At 35.8% G+C, this 19,516-nt stretch overlaps 1 protein-coding gene across 4 annotated transcripts in view; it reads right to left on the bottom strand.

The window, feature by feature from the left end:
* The window catches only part of Fbxw7 (F-box and WD repeat domain containing 7), a 116,169-nt gene that overhangs the window by 48,488 nt on the left and 48,165 nt on the right, over window positions 1-19,516 (bottom strand). For 2 of the 4 annotated variants that reach the window (XM_070022207.1, XM_070022208.1), the window contains exons 3-4: window positions 16,731-16,780; window positions 15,578-16,150 (exon numbers count right to left, since the gene is read on the bottom strand). In XM_070022207.1, the coding sequence (XP_069878308.1) occupies window positions 15,578-16,081 (504 nt within the window). In that variant the 5' untranslated portion in view covers window positions 16,082-16,150; window positions 16,731-16,780. Of the gene's footprint in view, window positions 1-724; window positions 903-15,577; window positions 16,151-16,730; window positions 16,781-19,516 lie in introns of those variants that run through there. The other 2 variants (XM_070022210.1, XM_070022209.1) reach the window with 2 other exon arrangements.

The following is a 19,516-nucleotide window of genomic DNA, read 5'->3' on the forward strand; positions in this document are numbered from 1 at the left end:
ATATCTTAGATCTAAAAATACCACAAGTAAATAAGAATTGCCATACTAACTCAGAAAACATAGCCCTAACACCTTCACAAGTTGGTAAGAAAGAATAGTACATCATACTGAAAAACATCCAAGAGATCATAACTCAATTATACATTAGCACAGGTTAACAAACATCACAAAATGTTTGTTAACAATTTGCATTAACTATATCGTAACTACTACTCAACAGCATGTGGTCTTTCATGTATGTAACAGCAAAAAAAGTATTTAAATTTTAATTTAAGAAAGTCTTTAAAAATAACCCAGCTTAAAGGGCCAACAAAGCCTAAGGACTTGGAACGCTGTTCAGGCTACATGCTATAATTCCTATGGATAAGGAGAATATCACAAGCAGCTTTTGGCTCCTCATGCCAAATAAAAGCCACAATTTTGAGGTCTTAATATTTATTAATGCATTTGAAAATATATCCTTCACATTACTGGTTTTAAGTAAGTTGACAGGACTCTAATCTCATGAAAAATAAATGAGACAAAAGAGCAGATTGGGTAATCTCTGGGATCTATAGTACATGATAAAACTACCACTAGTGTAAATTTTCCCTAGCTATATATACAATGCATTGTTAGCTTTAGTTATAAATATTAATTGAAATGCAAAGCATTTCTTTGCTAAAGGAGGCAGAACTATATCATTTAAATAAACATTCATATTTTTCAAATGTGTAAGACTTACCCGTCTTCGACAAAAGGGGAGGCCTTGGGCAATGATGCTAATGCTAAATATCTTCATCACAGTTTGATGTGGTAGAGGCTCTTTTGCACTTTTAAGATCAACAGGAACCAAGCCATGGTTTAGAGTAGCTTTTCCCGGTTTTGACATTTTAAAACTCCTCTTGGTTGATGAATACTCTCTACATGTAATACAGGCACATTACTAAAAACTCTAATCATCAAATTAAAATAATCTATAACTTAATAATTGTTTTAAAAGGCTGAGAACCCAAGGCCTGCTGCTTTTGTCTTTCAACCTTCTCCTACTGGATGTCCTGGCCTGTCTGAGGCTTGGTGAAGCGCAAACTATCCTAGAATAGCCAGGAATTATAAACTCCTCAAGTGAGAGCTCCTGCTCCTGCCAGTCAAACAGCTGGTGAGCTCCCATACAAAGTCAGTAGCGCAGATACAACCAAAGCAGGGCTGTGCTCCAGTCCCTTTTTGTACTTCTTCAACTCGCTAACCTAGGTGTTCCCTAGAAAGCGAAAGTAAAACTTCCCTTACAAAACTAAAAAATACCCACACTGTATCTTCTCTTGGACATCTGGTTAAGCCTTTTTTTCCTTACCTATACTATAGCAACCTTAATCTCTTAATATTGTTAATTATGTTTCAATCTTAAGGATGGTGGTTACACATGTAAAAATTACAAACACATTTGTTCAGACTCAGCTGAACATTAGTTAAGAGTTCTTCTCAAGTGTGCTCTCATAAGTGTGCTCTCTCCTTTTCCATACATAACATTATCTCATGTTCAATGAGGTAGCAAATTCATGCCTCTACCTATTCATAGTCCTTAATCTTCCTACCAGAAACTGTCTATCTGTGTTTCTTCAGAATTCTAAACAACTCACTTATTCTCTGGAAAGTAGAATAGCTACATGATTGATTATAAAGACATAAAAAGGAGGGCTGGAGATATATAGCTCAAGTGGTAAAGCACCTGCCTATCACATATGAGACCCTAAGGTAAACTCCAGAATATCATGTGCACATATGTGAACAAAGTGTTATTTGTAAAATAACCTTAGATGGACAGTAATCACAAGCGTATGTCTCTGAATGACAAGGATATCCTCTCTCCTTTAAGAAAGCTGACAAATGATTTTTATCAATGTGAACATACTACTGTATACTTTCCCCCATCTCGACGATACAAAATTAGGGGCCCACCCTCATACATGTACCATTTCTTCACTAAATGGCACACAGAGCATGATTCTATAGTACAATGGATACCTAGCTGATTAAAAATGGTGACAGTGGATAAAAACTTGAGTGTGAGAATTAACAGATTATCTGTATGGACTATCTGTCCCCAACATTTAGTGAGCTCGTTTGTCCTCTCCTTATGTATTTTTCTTCCCATAAACAGCCCACCATTTTCTTCACAGAACTCAAAAGGCTGTTACAGATCCTTATTATGGGAAGTCAAAGGGTGATACGTAGAGAGAATTAGAAAAGATAATGTTAGAAGTGACTTTTTACTTGAGAAATTTATCTTACTAAATAGGAAATGTATCACTGAGGAGACAAATTCATACACAAGAAAGTACTACCAATCACACTCTGGTGTTATGTTCTTTTAGTAGACCGTTCTCTGATACCACAACTTAAAATAAAATTAGGAAGTGAAAATCATTTGCAGGGGTGGTACTTCTAGTTACATGAAAATAATTTCTTCAAAGAACTGGCTAATATATACATGAAAAGATGCTGAGCATCATCAATTATTAGGGAAATGACAGTGAAAATCATAATGAGCTACCCTTTCATATATATTACAATGAGTGTGTGTGTGTGTGTGTGTGTGTGTGTGTGTGTTCGTGTGCACACATGCACGTTGCTCCTGGAACTTGCTTTCAGAGCCTGGGCACTGCCTCTCATCTTTTAAGCTCAAGGGTAGCACTCTACCACTTGAGCCACGCTCCACTTCCAGCTTTTTTTGGTGTTTAACTGGAGGTAAGAGTCTCATGGGTACCATGGCTATCTTTTTAAAGGAAAGGAAAAAAGATGGTAACAAGCAGTAGCCAAGACTTGGTAAATTAGACCCCTTCTGCATCACTGGTGGGAATGTAAAAATGTCCATTGCTGCTGTGAAAACCAGTATGGCAGTCCAAAAAGAACTATACACAAAACCACCATATGATAAACCCAGCAATGTACATACACCCATAGGAGATAAAAGCAGAGATCAGAATAGGCATTTGTACACCCATAATCCTAACAGCATTATTTATAATAACTAAAAGGGAGAAGCAACTTAAAACATTGATGAATTGAAGAAGTAACTTGTGTCATATACAAACAACTGAGTATTCAAAAAGGAACAAATTCTAATTATGCCTCAAAATGGATGAAAATTAGATATTATGTTATTCAAAATAGGCCAATTTCAAAAAGACAAATTACATGATGCCACTTACATAACAAATAGTAAAACTCACAGTGGTAAAGAATATAAAGGTGCTTGCCAGTAATAGGTAGAGGGGAAAAATGTTAGTATGTAATTGGAACTGAGTCAGTTACAAAAATGAAAAGGTTCTGGAAATAGAAAATGGTAATAGTTATACAATATTTTGAATTTAGTAAATGGTATTAAATAAAATTAAACATTGAAATATTGTATTGTAGTATTCAACTACAATAAAAAATTAGTAATTTTTAAAAGGAAATGATAATAAAAATCTCATTACTAAAGAATCCCATCAGATATTAAGTATTAAGAAAAGATAGTATAAGGGTACAGGAAATGTACAAATTTATACTATAGGGGGGAAATTGGACTTATCTGGGAGACCAGAGTATTACTACTCTTCAAGGTAAATATAAACTAGCCTCATCTGAGCTTAAGCATCTCCTTTGACATTCACTTTGTAACACAGGTCTTGGTTTGTATACTATAACCTTATTCATAGTTTATATCATTTAAAAAATTTCACATGGAATGTAACTGCCTCCTAGTTATAATACCTACTTTAATATAAAGTAAATAAGACTTGAATGCAAAGAACCTGAAGAAGGGGTGCTGTATTAAGTTTAATATTCATTTTGCATTAAAAATCAAATATGTAAGCTAAAAGCCCTCAAAGAACTTTAAATTCACATTATCTAATAAAGATAAGGATATTCTTATTATCTTCCTATCACTGGAGCCTAATCTTGGGGTGATAGTTTCTAATGAACTAAAAGAGTCTTGGTTTTCCTAATTCTAGTTTTCCCTCATAATAGACATAATCTACAAGAAATAGTGGAAAAAAAGAAAATGAAGACTGCTTTACATTAAATCCTAGGTTTTGGTAAACACTAAGTGGTGCTAGTGTAATTCAATTTTATAAATTGGTAAATTGCTGCCCTCAACTGGACGATACAAGTCATTGCAACCTCAGCAAACTTAATCCTAAATGGAATTGTGTCTGAACAATGTATTTTTGTGAAAAGGTAGCAAATGAACAAAGTGAATACTAATTTCCAAAGGGATATACTACACATTTTATCTAGTTTAATAATTCAAGTAACCATATTTATTTATTTTGTGTCAGTCATGGGGCTTGAACTCTGGGCTTGGGCGCTGTCCCTGCGCTCTTCAGCTCAAGACAAGCAAGCTACCGCTTGAGCCACAGTGCCACTTCCGGTTTTCTAATAGTTTTTATTGGAGATAAAGAGTCCCATGGACTTTCCTGACCAGGCTGGCTTTGAACCCTGATCCTCAGATCTCAGCCTCCTGAGTAGCTAGGATTACAGGCGTGAGCCACCAGCGCCTAGCTATAACCATACTTTTGAAGTAATTTCTCCAAACAAATATAGAAATGTGCAAAATAGCTGGCAGAGTGAAGTGGTAGAGCTCTGTCACAAGAGTGAAGCCCTAAATTTAATCTCCAGTATAATCTCCACCACCATTACCACCACCACCACCACCAAGAACAATGTAAAGACAAGACATGAGAAAATGAGCAAATCTTTAAATATAGAAAAAAAAAAAAAGACCCTAAACAATGAGGGAAATCATAAACAATGTATTTGACAACCCCCATTATGGATATATTCAAACATCTGGAAAAGTAAGTTTTAGCTCCAAGTCATTTCCAGTATTCTGAAAACCACCAAGAACACTCCCACCTCCAATAGAGAGTTTTAAAAACAAATGCTTTTAAGATGATACCAAAAACATTAAAGATCATGGAGTCTGAATCCAAACTGCCTAGTGGAAATCTTGGCGGGACCTTGACATGACCATAGTGAAGATTAAATGAGTTAGGGTAAGCTTATAGAATAATGCCTCACATCTAGTAAGTGCCCGGTGCTTCAACTCCAATTGTGATTACTACTACTGCTAAAATTGGATTTAAAAAGGTGCTTTGTTGATTATATTTAGGTTCTAAATCCATTAGGAAGGGATTCTAATAGACACACATAACAATGTTGGAGCAAATATTTTACAGTATATTATCTACACATTTCAAAAAAGACTTGCACTAATTCTGTAAAGTGGCTCACGCCTGTAATCCAAGCTACTCAGGAGGCTGAGATCTGAGGATCTCAGTTCAAAGTCAGACCCAGCAGGAACATGAGACTCTTATCTCCAATAAAACCACTCCGAAAACCAGAAGTGGTGCTGTGGGTGAAGTGGTAGAGCCCTAGCTTTGAGCTGAAGAGCTCAGGGAGGAGCACTCAGGCCCAGATTTCAAGCCCCACAACGGGGGGGGAGAGAAATCACCTAAAAATGAAGCTAGAAGTATTGTAGAATCTTAGTCTTGAGAGTTTGAGACTCCAGTTCTCAAAAATGTTATCCAGAAAGACTACAACTAGAGGGGCTGGGAAGGTGGCTCAGTGGTAGAGCACTTGCCTTGCATGTATGAGGACCTGGGTTCAATTCCTCAGCACCACATAAGCAAAAAGAAAAAAGCCAGAAGCGGTGCTGTGGCTCAAGTGGTAGGTAGAGTGCTAGCCTTGAGCTGAAGAGCTGAGGGACAGCACCCAGGCCCAGAGTTCAGGTCCCACGACCGGACCCAAAAAAAAAAAAAAAAAAAAAAAAAAAAGACAACTAGAGAGAACTTGTTCCCAACTAAAGAATTTGTTCAAACATGATCTCTATAAAGTTAACTAATACATTTTGTCCAATTAATACTTTGATTTTCTTCCTTCTAAAAGTTTATACTGACAAAAACTACTATATAAAAATGTTACATATAACATAATAATCACCAAATGAGTATTTGTAAAAGTACATCACAGATCCAAGCACTCTAGTCCTCTTGTAACATCTACAAAACTACTGTTATACTAATTTATTCTGGATTGTCTACCTTTTCTTTCATGTCATTATTAAACAGAAGGCTAGGATCTGAGCAAAGACCTGTAGCTAAGAGCAGAAGATTCTCCCTTTTTTCATAAAGTATTCCAGGAGTGAGGTCTCACTGAGTTTCAAGCCTGGCCTCAAACTCCAAAACTCAAAGAGAATCCTCTCATCTCCACCTCTTCAGTCCAGGGCCCAAGGCATGTAGTATCACACTTCATTGTATATCAAGACTTCTCCAGACTTCTCAAAGTTTCTTTTCCATAATGACAAGCCATGACCAGATGATTGAGAATTAAGTCCTTTTCAGCTTGAAGTGCACATTATAGCTCTAACCGCATTGTAGAGCTTCTTGTAACATTCTGGATTGTTAATATGGTAACCCTTCCTTTAGTGAATAGGGAAATTATAGTCAAATAATATATCCAAATGAAACTCCACGTTGCTGGGTACCAGTGGCTCTCATCTGTAATTTTACCTATGGTTTAAAGCCAGTCCAGAGAAAGAAGTCTGCAAGACTCTATCTTCAAAACAACCAACAAAATGCTGAGCAAGAAAGCTAATCACCTGTATTGGTAAAAACAAACCTCAATGTGTATCTATGTGTGTGTATGTGTCTTTCCTCTTTTGTTTTCTTCTTTGCTACTACTGGAGCTTGAACTTGGGACTTTGTTTCCTTGCTCAGCTTTTACACTTAAGACTGGCACTCTACAAGTCAAAACAAGCCTCCACTTCTGGCTTTTTGGTGGTTAAATGGAGATAAGAGGCTCAACTTGCCTGCCTGAACTGGTTTCAAAATCTCCATAATCAGATCTCAACTTTCTGAGTAATTAGAATTACAAGGGTAGGCCACCAGCTCCTGGTATTGTATATACCTGACCTGCCTGAGTATAGGTTATCTATCTGTGCCTGTGTTCAAGGCAGGTATTTGCATTGTAAAATAAGAGAACACCAAGGTACGAGAAGAAAATTGCATGCATAATTTTTGAAGCTGATTAAAAGATGAAATTCAAGAAAAACAACAGGACTGTTTATTTTATACTATAATCATCTGTATTTTTGCTATGTTCTACCCATTAGAGGGTCTAATTTGTGATGGTCAAAGAATATTTTACTTTTTAAATAAGCAAGCTTTTGAGTTTTATTCCTATATCTGTGTAAAAATTTCAGTTGTTACCTTTGAAATATAATTTTTTCCTCATTTTTTCCTTAGGCATTTAAAGAAATTTAAATTAAAACAATCTGACTACCAGAGTAAATTCTGTAAATATTTTAGCAATGTCCAGTGTCAACTCCTCAATGACTACAACATAAGTTACTTCACGATTAAGTTTAACTTTTCCAGTCTATGCTGGGTTATCCCAGCTGTTAAACTGGCCTTAAACAGCTGCTCACCAAGAATTTAGTTGATGATTATTATAGTAATACCTTTAAGTCAAGTATGACAAAAATGACACAGTAATTACAGGTATTTCAATCATGCAAAAACCTCTCATAATAATAAAGTGAGATATTGAAAGAAACTTGGTTTTTGACAATTTTCAAAATAAAATGCAAATGTAAAAAACAATATAAAAGGTCTTTACTATTCACTTTTAAATTCTATCATTAATGTCTTTACTATGTAGTTATTAAGGTCCATCATTATGGACAAGTTTTAAATATAAACAGCTCATCAACCTTTAAATTAAGGATTAATATTTATTTCTCTTGTAAAAAATTCTGTATACTGTTGCAGGCCATAAATAAAGACATAGTAATTCACTTGAGTTATCAATGAGTTAACAATGACTAATATAGGTGGTTTTATTATATGTCTTTAAAATTTTTAACTAAAATTATTCTGAGCTATTTTAGAAAGTTAAGCAAATTGACACTGCATATGGATTTCTCCATGAAAACTACAAAGCTGAAAATATCCAATGGTGTTTTGACAATTTAAGAATGTAACAAACTAAAGGGAGGGGAGTAGATAACTTTCCCATACTGTTGAGGCTTTGATACAATTATAAATAAAACACAATTATTTCAAGCAAGACAAACACAAGACAACTTCATAAGTTTCAATAGCATACTACAAGAACATGAGATTTATTAATATTCATGAAAGTACTTTAGCATAGAACTTTAGTATTACTTACATTAAATATAGAATGAGGCTATAAAAATATATATTTAGGGCTCATTCCTAAATGGGCTGTGGCTAATATCACTCATATTTAACAATATGCACTGTCTGATAAGTACCAATATTAATTTTATAATTAAAGTCTAAGTTTTTATTCTTTCTCATTAAGTAAAACTATCAAGAAAATTTTAAGGCAAACCTCAATACTCATGATTTGAGTGTTCCTGAAACAGAAAGATTTCAGAATGGAAAGTGGGAGAAATTGTCTAAGAATACTAGGAGATTAACAGGAGATATAAGGAAGTTTACCGCTATTGGGCTTAGATAATATTTGTAATTGACAAAGCTTTGGGTGGTCTGCTAAGGGACAACAAATGACAAACATATGCAAAGATATTCTTAAATGTACTTCAAAAAAGTCTATGAGATATTAATTTGCAAGCTCTGTTCTTTACCTCTCCTGGGGGAAATAAGCCTAGCATCAAAATACAACAAAAATGAAATAAAAGACTGATGTTGAGAGTTTTACTCTTTTCTGAACAAAGTAACAGAATGAAATGATCAGAAATAAACTCTGGAACTAAATTCTAATCCAGATGTACCTAAGCATACATAAAACTTTTACGCATTAAATCCTAAGACAGATTGGGCAGCATTATTGGTAAAGTATAAACAAGTCTACAGAGAGAATTAAATGTATAATGTAGACATACAGAACCAACATCTATGCCAAATGAATAACTCTTAGCGCTTCCTAGATTCACCAGTACCTTTATCCTTATTTGCATCTGATTTCAGTGTCCATGAGCTGCTATTTAAGACCAAACAGAAACCTAAAAACTTGAAATGCTTGTGCTTTGAAAGTAACATCTCCTAAAAGCAACTTCTATTTCTAAAGGAGAGAAGCCGCCTTCATTAACTGCTTCAGCAAAGACAACCTGACAACCTGGCAAAGCACATTTTTATAAAACAGGAAGAAAGTTTTCAAGGAAGAAAGTTTTAAAACAATCTTTAATAGGATTTTTAATGCTTATGATCCTTGAAAATAGTCATCATTCTTCTATTTAGAGGTTAACATTTACATGCAAGATGAATTCACTATTATAATACTGTTAGGAGGAAGAAGTTAACATCCTGGAATTATTAGTTACACAGCATTTACAAGATGTGTTCTCTAAAATGCATTCTAAACAGAGAATTCATACTGTCAGAAACTAATGCTTCATTGTTCTACATAATCATCTATTCGCTGTGTTGAAAAATTTTATAGATGTGCCAAAGTCTTCCCTTCCATTTATTCCAGTGTCAGCTACTTAGTCAAGAACACCTTAAGAAACATGACATGGATTTCATCCCTCCCAAATATATTCTTTTATTCTTTTGTGCTGGAACCAGGTCTTGAACTTAGGGCCTCAACATCTCACAGATGGCTGCCACACTAACCACTTGCGCCACACTTCCAGACAGCAATTTACCAGTTAATTGGAGATGAAGTCTTAAAGACTCCTCTGCCCAGTCTGGCGTCAAATCACTACCCTCCAGGTTTCAGCCTCCTGAGTAGTTACTACTGACCATTTTCATGTTATGATTCAATGCCCCAAGATTATCAACTTTTTCTTTTAGGTCCCCCCCCAAAAAAAATCTTTCTATAGTATTAGCATTAACAAATAATTACTTATTAGGGACCAAAAGTTAGCACTAACAAAACAAAGAGCTAAAATTCTTACGCTAAAAGCCATAATAACTTAGGCAAAAATCACTAGGACAGTTTCAACTCACTTAAGAGAGAGCATCTTAAGAAAGAAAAACATTTTGGTAATATGTTATTTATGCTGAACTAGTTAACCTAGTTTTAGCATACACCTATGGAATTAGAATTGCCCTTATGAAAGATGTAATAAGCTAACCTTTACAACTATCAAGATACCTGAATATCTTGCATACATTATTTCATTGACTCCTCAATTACACTGTATGACAGCTACTACCACCATCCTTTTCTGTACCACATGAAGAGGTTAAATGTTTCACAATCAATCAACTTACTATGCAGAGATGAGTATTTGAAAACACTCTCATGTGCCACTCCCTGACTACCACTATTGATGATTCTAATACACTTGATGACTCAACATACTGTTGTTATGATTTCATCACAAATTAGCAATGATATTAAATTATGGGCCAGTTTTCTACAAACTTACATCTACATAAGAATCATGTGAAAGCTTATTAAAAATGAACATCTTAACCCTAGAGTCTAGTTAAATGATTGTGGAATATTCTCACTAACCTCCATGTTTTTTCCACATATAATTGATGTGTGCATATATTATCTCTAATCTTATCTATTGTCTTCATCTCTATTCGCCATATTTTTTTCCTTTTTACCGTATTAATTTTTACTGCAGTATCCTGTAGCACTGGGATTGAACCTAGGGCCTTTGCCATGCTAGATAAGCACTCTACCACTCAGGCTATGTTCCTACCTCTTCCCAACCAGCATTTTTAAATAAGCACTCCAAATGTTTCCCATGAAGCCAGTTCAGTATTCCACTTTGAATAATACTAGAGTAGCTTCTTATGAGTAGCTGAACTATATTTTACTACCAGCTTACTTCAATTCATAACTACCTGCTTAGGGCCTGTGGTTACAAACCTCATTTCTTTCCCTAAAAGATCCCAGAAGAAAATGAGGAAAATCAACTGAACTGTTCAAATAGTCTTTAGTTCAAGATGCCTCAGTGGGTATACCTCACAGCCTTACCTTCTATGCTAATAGGGTTAATTTGGACATAAATGAAACTCTCTGTGGGTGGTGGCTCATGCCTGTAATCCTAGCTATTCAGGACACCTGAGATCTTTAAGATGGTGGTTAAAAGTCTGTGAGATTCCATATCCAAAATAACCAGCAAAATTCCAGGCTGGTGGTATGATCAACAAGTAGACTGCCAGCTAACTGAGTAAATGAGCCAGCCAAAACAAATGGCTAAGCAAGCATGAGGTCCTGAACTCAAACCCTGGTACCAGAAGAAAAAGAAAGAAAGAAAGGAAAGAAAGAAAGAAAGAAAGAAAGAAAGAAAGAAAGAAAGAAAGAAAGAAAGAAAGAAAGAAAGAAAGAAAGAAAGAAAGAAAGAAAGAAAGAAAGAAAGAAAGAAAGAAAGAGAGAGAAAGAGAGAAAGAGGAAGGAAGGAAAGAGAGAGAGAAAGAGAGAAAGAGAAAGAGAAAGAAAGAAAGAAAGAGAGAGAGAGAGAGAGAGAGAGAAAGAAAGAAAGAAAGAGAAAGAAAGAAAGAAAGAAAGAAAGAAAGAAAGAAAGAAAGAAAGAAAGAAAGAAAGAAAGAAAGAAAGAAAGAAAGAAAGAGAAGGCAGGCAGGCAGGCAGGCAGGGAGGGAGGGAGGGAGGGAGAGAGGGAGAGAGGGAGGGAGAGAGAAGGAGAGAGAGAGGGAGAGAGGAAGGAAGGGAGGAAGGAAGGGAGGGAGGAAGGGAGGAAGGAAGGAAGGAAGGAAGGAAGGAAGGAAGGAAGGAAGGAAGGAAGGGAAACGATGACACTTTAGATATCATTCTTTTCTCACATAAATATGCTCAGGAAGCCCAGAGCAACTAATCATGGAAAGAGTTTTGATTTTAGGCAGATCCTTGAGACTTTTTCAAAATGTGTACTCAAATTTCCAAATCACAGTAAATTTGAACATAATAGACATTTATCCCAAGAGTCACTAACACTTTTTGTTACAAAATTAGCAAAAACAAAATCAAGCAAACAAAAAAAAAAACCTACTGGGTTACTTAAAATAAAAATCCTCTGTAGGTATAAAACAATGTAAAACAATGCACATAACTGCTCCAAATATTCCAAGTTCTGAACAAGAGACAAGCATAGTATTATTAAACCCATGAAAGCAGCTCTATCATAGAAATAAGGTGCTACGGAGCCCTCTAGTGTTTAGTAGAAAAACTACAGCAAAAATCATTATTAAGTATGCAAAATATACTTCTACTAAAAGCTATTTTCTCTTTTGTAGATTTACATACTTTCTTTTGAAGTACAATTCTAGGATGCTTTTAAGTTTTTCCTACAGAAAGATCCCAATGCTAAATGGGGATGGTGAGGACAGTGCTTCCTTTTTTGATGTATGGAGGTTTGAACTCAGGATCATAGGCAAACACTTTACAACTAAAGCCATGTCCCTAGCCCTTTTTGCTTTGAATTAATTGTTTTTATATAAGGTCTTGTAATTTTTGTCTAGGCTGGCTTCAAGCCTCAATCCTATCTCCTACTGAGTGGCTATGATTAGACATGAGCCATCACAACATGAGCAATTACTGGATAATGATTGTAAAACTGGTATTCTTGAGAATTTTTAAAGGGCCTTAAACTTGTTATAGGTTAAAAAATATTTGTATGTATTCCTACTTGTGTCTAAGGGACAGAACACTGATTTACAAGCAAGATACATTTTATCACTAGCTTTGTCTTTCACTTGCTTAGACCTTAAGCAATTAATAATTTCAAATTACAACTTTTTTGAAAGCAGAGTTAACAATGATCCAAGAATGTACCCCTAATTGACATAGGGTATACTGAGATCATAGTATGTCACCCCCCATAAATAAGTAAAACAAGACAGAATGTAACTAATTACTACAATGTAAGTTACAAAGAAGGGACAGAATTTTTCTCAGAATTAAATGAAACATCCCTAACAGCAAATAAGATACGAAATACAGCCTAATAGGACAGATCTGAAATAAATCTTAACAGGTTATGAGTGAGACATTTGAAAGAAAAAACTTAAACAAATGTATCAAGATACCGTGAGTTTTTGACATAGTGTCTTTTGTACATCTCATTGTTGCAATGGGTCAACCTGTATGTACAAGACAGTCTGTCAAAAAACAAACTTTACAATTTAGGCAGGGAGGGGAGATGGGAGAAAGGAGTTGAGGAGGTGGGAGGGAAGGGATGCTAGGGGAAAAACAAAGAAGGCAACAATGCTTGATAAGAAATGTACTTATTACCTTGCTCATGTAACTGTAACCCCTCTATACAGTATTTTCACAATAAAAAACTTACTAAAAAAAAGATATCCTAAGTTTTTACAAGGCTTAGTTTACTTTTTGTTGTTGTTATTGTTGTAGGGCTTGAATACTGTCCCTGAGCTCTTGAGCTCAAGGCTAGTGCTCTTCCACTTGAGCCACAGGGCCACTTCCTGTTTTCTGGTGGCTAATTAGAGATAAGAGGCTCATGGATTTTCCTGCCCAAACTGGCTTTGAACCACGATGCTCAGATCTCAGCCTCCTGAGTAGCTAGGATTACAGGCATGAGCCACCAGGCCTATAAGGCTGTTTTTTAAATAAGTTATTTTCAGTTATAAGGAATACCTAAATGTTCTTTTATGGCTACATAGAGAAACCAAAAATAAAATACCAGTCAAATTAGAGTAATTCTAGTTAACCTATAGAATGCTATGATGACGTCTCCATTTGGGGGGGGAAAAAAAAAGTTACCTATCTAGATTTGGTATGTTTACGCTGTTTGTTGTGATTTTGAGAAAGGATCTTGGTCTGTCACTTGCAGTTCAGCTCTGGTTAGCCTCAAACTCAAGATCCCCTCCTAAGAATTGGAATTACAAGTATGTGCCACCACACTGAGCCTTTTATTTTTAAAATGTAACCAAAATCTTAACTGGTTTGCATTCTTCAACAAGACTTGGTTTTGTTTAAACTTTTTCCTATTTAGATAATGCACTGGGATCTGAAATTCCAAAGCCCCAATTCCTCCAGCTGAACCTTCAAGAAAAGGAGAAATTTTCTTTTTGATATAGTAGCTGTAAGGTCCGCTCCTGGATGGCGAGCAGACTCCACCCTCCTCGCAGCAAAGTGTCCACCCAGTACCTGCGTTACCTAGGCAACTGGGACACCTGGAAGAGGTCACATCTGAATTTGATGTGGCCACACCTTTCCCCACCCATACCCTACATAAGGGCTAGCCCAGGCCCTGACTCTCCCTTTTTTCTCTCTGTTCGTTTCTAGCTCTTGCTGCTCTTTTCTTGCTCTTTTGCTCTCTCTCTTTCCCAGCCACGTGGAGTGCCACCCTTGCCTGGTCCCAGCAGGTCTACTGAATAAACCTACCCCTTATCTGAATACCACCCACGTGGAGTGCCAACCTTGCCTGGTCCCAGCAGGTCTACCCCTTACCTGAATACCACGTGAGTGCTACTGTTCTTACCCCTCTCTCTGCTCTTTTCTCTCTCTTTCCTCTCTTCCCAGCTCTCTCTCATTCCCAGGCCTTTCCCAGCCACGTGGAGTGCCACCCTTGCCTGGTCCCAGCAGGTCTACTGAATAAACCTACCCCTTATCTGAATACCACGTGCGTGCTGGTGCGGTTCTTACTCACCTACCTCTTTTTAAAAACCTAACAGTAGCCATGAGAAAGTAAAATCAAGACTAGGAGTCAAGGAGCTGGGTAAAAACAGGGCTACAGTTGCCATTAGTAGATACATCTGGCAGAGATTCAAAGCTTTTGCTTTAACATCTTGAGGAGAGGATGGTAAAGTAGAAAACCAGCATATAATATTTCTTTCCTAGGTCACAGGAACTAAATAAAATCTAACTGTACATGAGCTATAGAAATTATAAAAACATTTGTTAAGAGTCCAAGTTTTACAAACTGAAGCAAAAATAACTTAGCAATGCAAATTTTTACCCATATGAGTTAAGATACTTCAATAGTAGGTCAAGTTAGATGGAAGGAAGTGATATCAAATCTGTTAATGTACTATTTACAGGCTACATCAGTGATTCACTGTAAAATTTAAACATTAGCAAATAAGAGTGGACTACTACAAACATTATTTTACATCTATAAATATTCAAAATATTATTCAAAATAAAAAATTCTGTTCCCAACTATAGTTAACGTATTAATAATAATAATAATAATAATAATGGTTTCTACTTAATTTTCAAATGATAGAGAACTAATTTGAGGCAATTTCACGTGCCTTTGCCTTTTAAGAGTAACACGTGACACTGGCCATACTTTGCAAAGACTTTTCATTGCTTTACACAAATTGCATTTCACCCAAAGATTCTATACCCCACACAAACTACTAATCCCTTTTTGCCCCAGCAGAGAGCAGAAAATTGATGTTAATAATTTTTCATTGCAAACAAGATCAATTTCCTTCTTTTTTTTATTACCCCATGATCACTATTTCTATTTGTGATACTTTCTAATATTTTCTATAAAGTAAATATTAGTTCACTATATTAATTCAGATGTGAAGTTTCATTGGCAGTAATACAAAGACAGTGAAAATAACATTATCCCAATTAAGATAAAAGTATGAAAGTTATGTCAAGTTTACCATAAACTGAATATACTTACTTTTGTTGTCTTTGTATAGAATGGGGAGGAGAGCTGGTGAATGGGCAGGTCCACCATACTACTAGAGTTTGTGACACTGTTACTATGTGTATGTTCATCTTCTCTGCTACTGTCATCAGACTGATCAAAATCATCACTCTCCTGGTCCATTTCCTCCTCTTCTTCATCTTCCTCATCTTGTTCACCACCATGTTCTTCATCTTCCTCTTGTTCTTCTTGGTTTCCCAAGGAGTCCTCTTCTACTGAAATAAATCGATTGTTGTTTTCTTCCACTTGTCCTTGCTGGGAATCATTTTGGTCTCCAGGTCTAGGTTCTGCTCGGACAATGTCACCATTCCTTGCAGTGTGCTCCTCCTCCTCTTGGTGTCTTAGTTGCTGCTGCTGCTCCTCCTCTACCACACGATTCATCTGTTCCTCATCCACCTGGCTTGAGGAAGAGTTACCTCTCAGAGGGCCTCCAGTTCGTCGTCTTTTGCTGCCCACAGAGAGCAGTTCTTGATTCATTTCCAAAAGCCAGCTTGCTACTTCTTGGACCTTGGCTAGACTATCAGAAGATGCAAAGGTTTTCACATTCTGTGAGAAAACAGGGAGGAAAAAAATATTATCTCTACTTTCATGTTATAGGTCTGTATTCAAAGTATTATTAAAGACTACAAAAGCATTTGATACTCTCTAGGTATTAACATAATCTTTAGTAATCAATGTAGAAAGTATAAATTATTAAAGTTTTGGGCCTTTTAAAGACTGATACTATCCTTTTTAATATCCTTTAGTATCCTTCTTTTTAACTATTCCTAGTTTAATCTAGCTGCTTTAGCCCATAAATATAATTTAACCAATAAAACAAATTAGTTCTGGATCAGTTCAAAGATTTTACCCTGTGTACGACACAAAATATTAAGAAGTGCATCACAAAAAAATTACTCAGTGCCCACTGAAGTTCAGGGAATGCTGAGGTAAATCATGTTCACAAAGTTTATATATCCTAGAAATTTCCCCAAAACTTTTCTAATCATAGAATCTTACCATCAGCTATAATCCTATAACAAATACAGTCATTGTATTTTCCCTTTCTCAATGAATATAATTAACTAGACAGCAGAATTAAAAATTCTACTAAAAAAAAAGAAAGAAAAAGTTCTTAAGTTCATACCCTCTGACCCAGTAACTCCACTTCTGGCAATCTATCCTAAGGAAGCAATCCTAAAACAGAAAAACAAACGAAAATTATACAGAAGATGCTCATTTCAGCTTCATCCACAAAAGCATAAAAATGAGACAAAAATAAAAATAAAATAAAAACCAAAAGCCAGATGTTCAAGATAAAATAATTCATGAGGTAGATCATGTGTGTACATCCTTAAATATTTTCATAAACATATGTGAAGACACGGATATCTTTTAAGAAATTATCTTTTAAGTACAATATGATTTTTATATTGACTACAAGATAGTTTTTCAAAATCACCTTTAAAGCAGAAGTAATATGATAGATGTTTTAAATGTATTTCTTTTTAGCTGTATTTTTCAAATTTTATATTTGGAATATTTACTTTTGCTCTGTAACAAAGGTTCAGCTCAGAGTCTGATGGAGCATCCTTCAGCAGGTTTGTTACTGAACTTTAGCCTTTGATGATATATCTTAAGTGGACAAGTTCAAGGTTGCTGAGCATAAAGTTAACACATTATCTACATTAAAAAAAATTAAACACCATGACCTAAAACTTGTTACTAAAAAGTTTTATATTTTAAATTTTATTTTGCTTTTAAAACTGTAATTCTCACCTGGTGCCAGAGGCTCACAGCTGTAATCCTAACTACTGAGGAGGCTGAGATCTGAGGATGGTGGTCCAAAGCCAGCCCAATCAGAAAAGTCCAGGAGATGCTTATCTCCAATTAACCACCAGAAAACCAGAAGTGGCACTGTGGCTCAAAGTGGTTAAGCAAAACAGCTCAGGGACAGCACCCAGGCCCCAAGTTAAAGCCGCACAACTGGGAGGAAAACACACCACCACCACCACCACCACCACCACCACCACCCCCACACACACAGACACACACACCTAATTCTCATTAGAAAAAACTTTGTATGATTTAGAACATTAAGCCATATAAAACACAAATATCAACAAACAGTATTCCATACCCTAAAAACAAAAAAACAGGGGCTGGGAAGGTGGCTCAGTGGTAGAGCACTTGCCTTGCATGCATGAGGCCCTGGGTTCGATTCCTCAGCACCACATAAGCAAAAAGAAAAAAAGCCAGAAGTGGTGCTGTGGCTCAAGTGGTAGAGCGCTAGCCTTGAGCTGAAGAGCTGAGGGACAGCGCCCAGGCCCAGAGTTCAGGCCCCACAACTGGACCAAAAAAAAAAAAAAAAAAAAAAAAAAAAAACCCAAAAACATGATATTCCTCTGTTTATAACAGATGCACACAATGTCAAGAACATAATTCACCATCTCAAATACATAACTCATGTTTTTACCAATAACTAGTGACATGATAAAATTTGATAGGAAATGTATTTTGACATATTGCACAATTTTGAAAAAACTGCACTCTTGGCAAACGGACATCATGAGAATGGAAATGACTCAGGGCAGGAACAGTTCCAATAAAAGAAATCCAAGGAATCCTAAAGTTGAAATGTTTCTCACTTCACAGACAAGGGAACTGAGGCAATTGAGGTTCAAAGAGATCAAGACTGCTAGCTTCAAGCAAAGTGCAAACAAGAACCAACACTTACCTGAACCTTTCATGTACTTCAGTCTATAGTAACACATAATAAAATCTTAAAAGATTATTCTCTAACATTAATACTGCTTTCTTTTCCAAAACTAAGATCATTATAGTGTTCATATATTATTACTCAAGCCAGGCACTGTTGGCTCATGCACGTAATCCTACTTATCAGGGGGCTGAGATCCAGAAGATCATAATTTGAGGCCATTCTAGGCAAAAAAGATCATGAGACTCCATCTCAAAAAACAACCATCAAAAAAGTAAGCTAGAGAGATGACTCACTGGTAGTGCCAGCAAAGCAAGCAAACTAAACAACTCTGAGGCCCTGAGTTCCAACTCCAGGATGACCAAAAGTTTTTTTAAAAAAAACAACAAATAAAAATAATCATTACTCTAAAAAAAAAATTACTCTAAACAAATATTCATTACACACTCAATATGCCTCAGAAACTTATTATTATTATGGAGGAAAATCGGGTATGTTTCTCTAATCCCCAGCAATTCCAAACAAAATTTTTAACAAAAAAGTATGACATTTTTCTTTAATGCAAACACTTAACCTTTTATATGACCAGAACCCACAATAAAATTAGATTCCACAATACAATATTGCAAAGCAAGTATTTAAAAAGCAGAAACAAGAGTCTGGGGTCAGGCAGGGGTTTTTACAATATTCCCAACACATAAAGTCTCTACAATAACCATGATTAAACAGTTAATTTTCTTTGTGATATTATGTTCATGAAGACACTACAACCACTGAATTAATAAACTTGAACTCCAGGTTCTAGGGAAAAAATGCTTCTTATAAACTTCTGGTTGCAAAATTTTTCATGAACAGTACTATAAGCCAAGCTCTGGTGGCTGCTTGTAATTCTGGATAGTCAGGAGCATGAGACCTAGAGGAACATGATTCAAAGAGTGTTCTGTCAGAAGAGATGTAGCTCGAATGGTAGAGTGCCGGCCATGAGCAAAAATGCCAGCCAGATATCTAAGTTCAAGACAGACACTAGCACCAAAATACTACAACAACAAAAAGACAAAAAAAAAAAAACTAAACAAACAAAAACAGCTTAATGCATCATTTTCATGGGTTATTCTGATCACAGACTATCTTATATAATATATATAACTCATGCCAGAATGAAGCTTTAGCTAACATGTTACTTTCTCCATAAGGTATTCATCAGTCTTTCAGCA

The sequence above is a fragment of the Dipodomys merriami genome, unplaced genomic scaffold (assembly GCF_024711535.1).
Source record: "Dipodomys merriami isolate MVZ:Mamm:240054 unplaced genomic scaffold, mDipMer1.0.p SCAF_15, whole genome shotgun sequence".
NCBI classification, from domain to species: Eukaryota; Metazoa; Chordata; class Mammalia; order Rodentia; family Heteromyidae; genus Dipodomys; species Dipodomys merriami.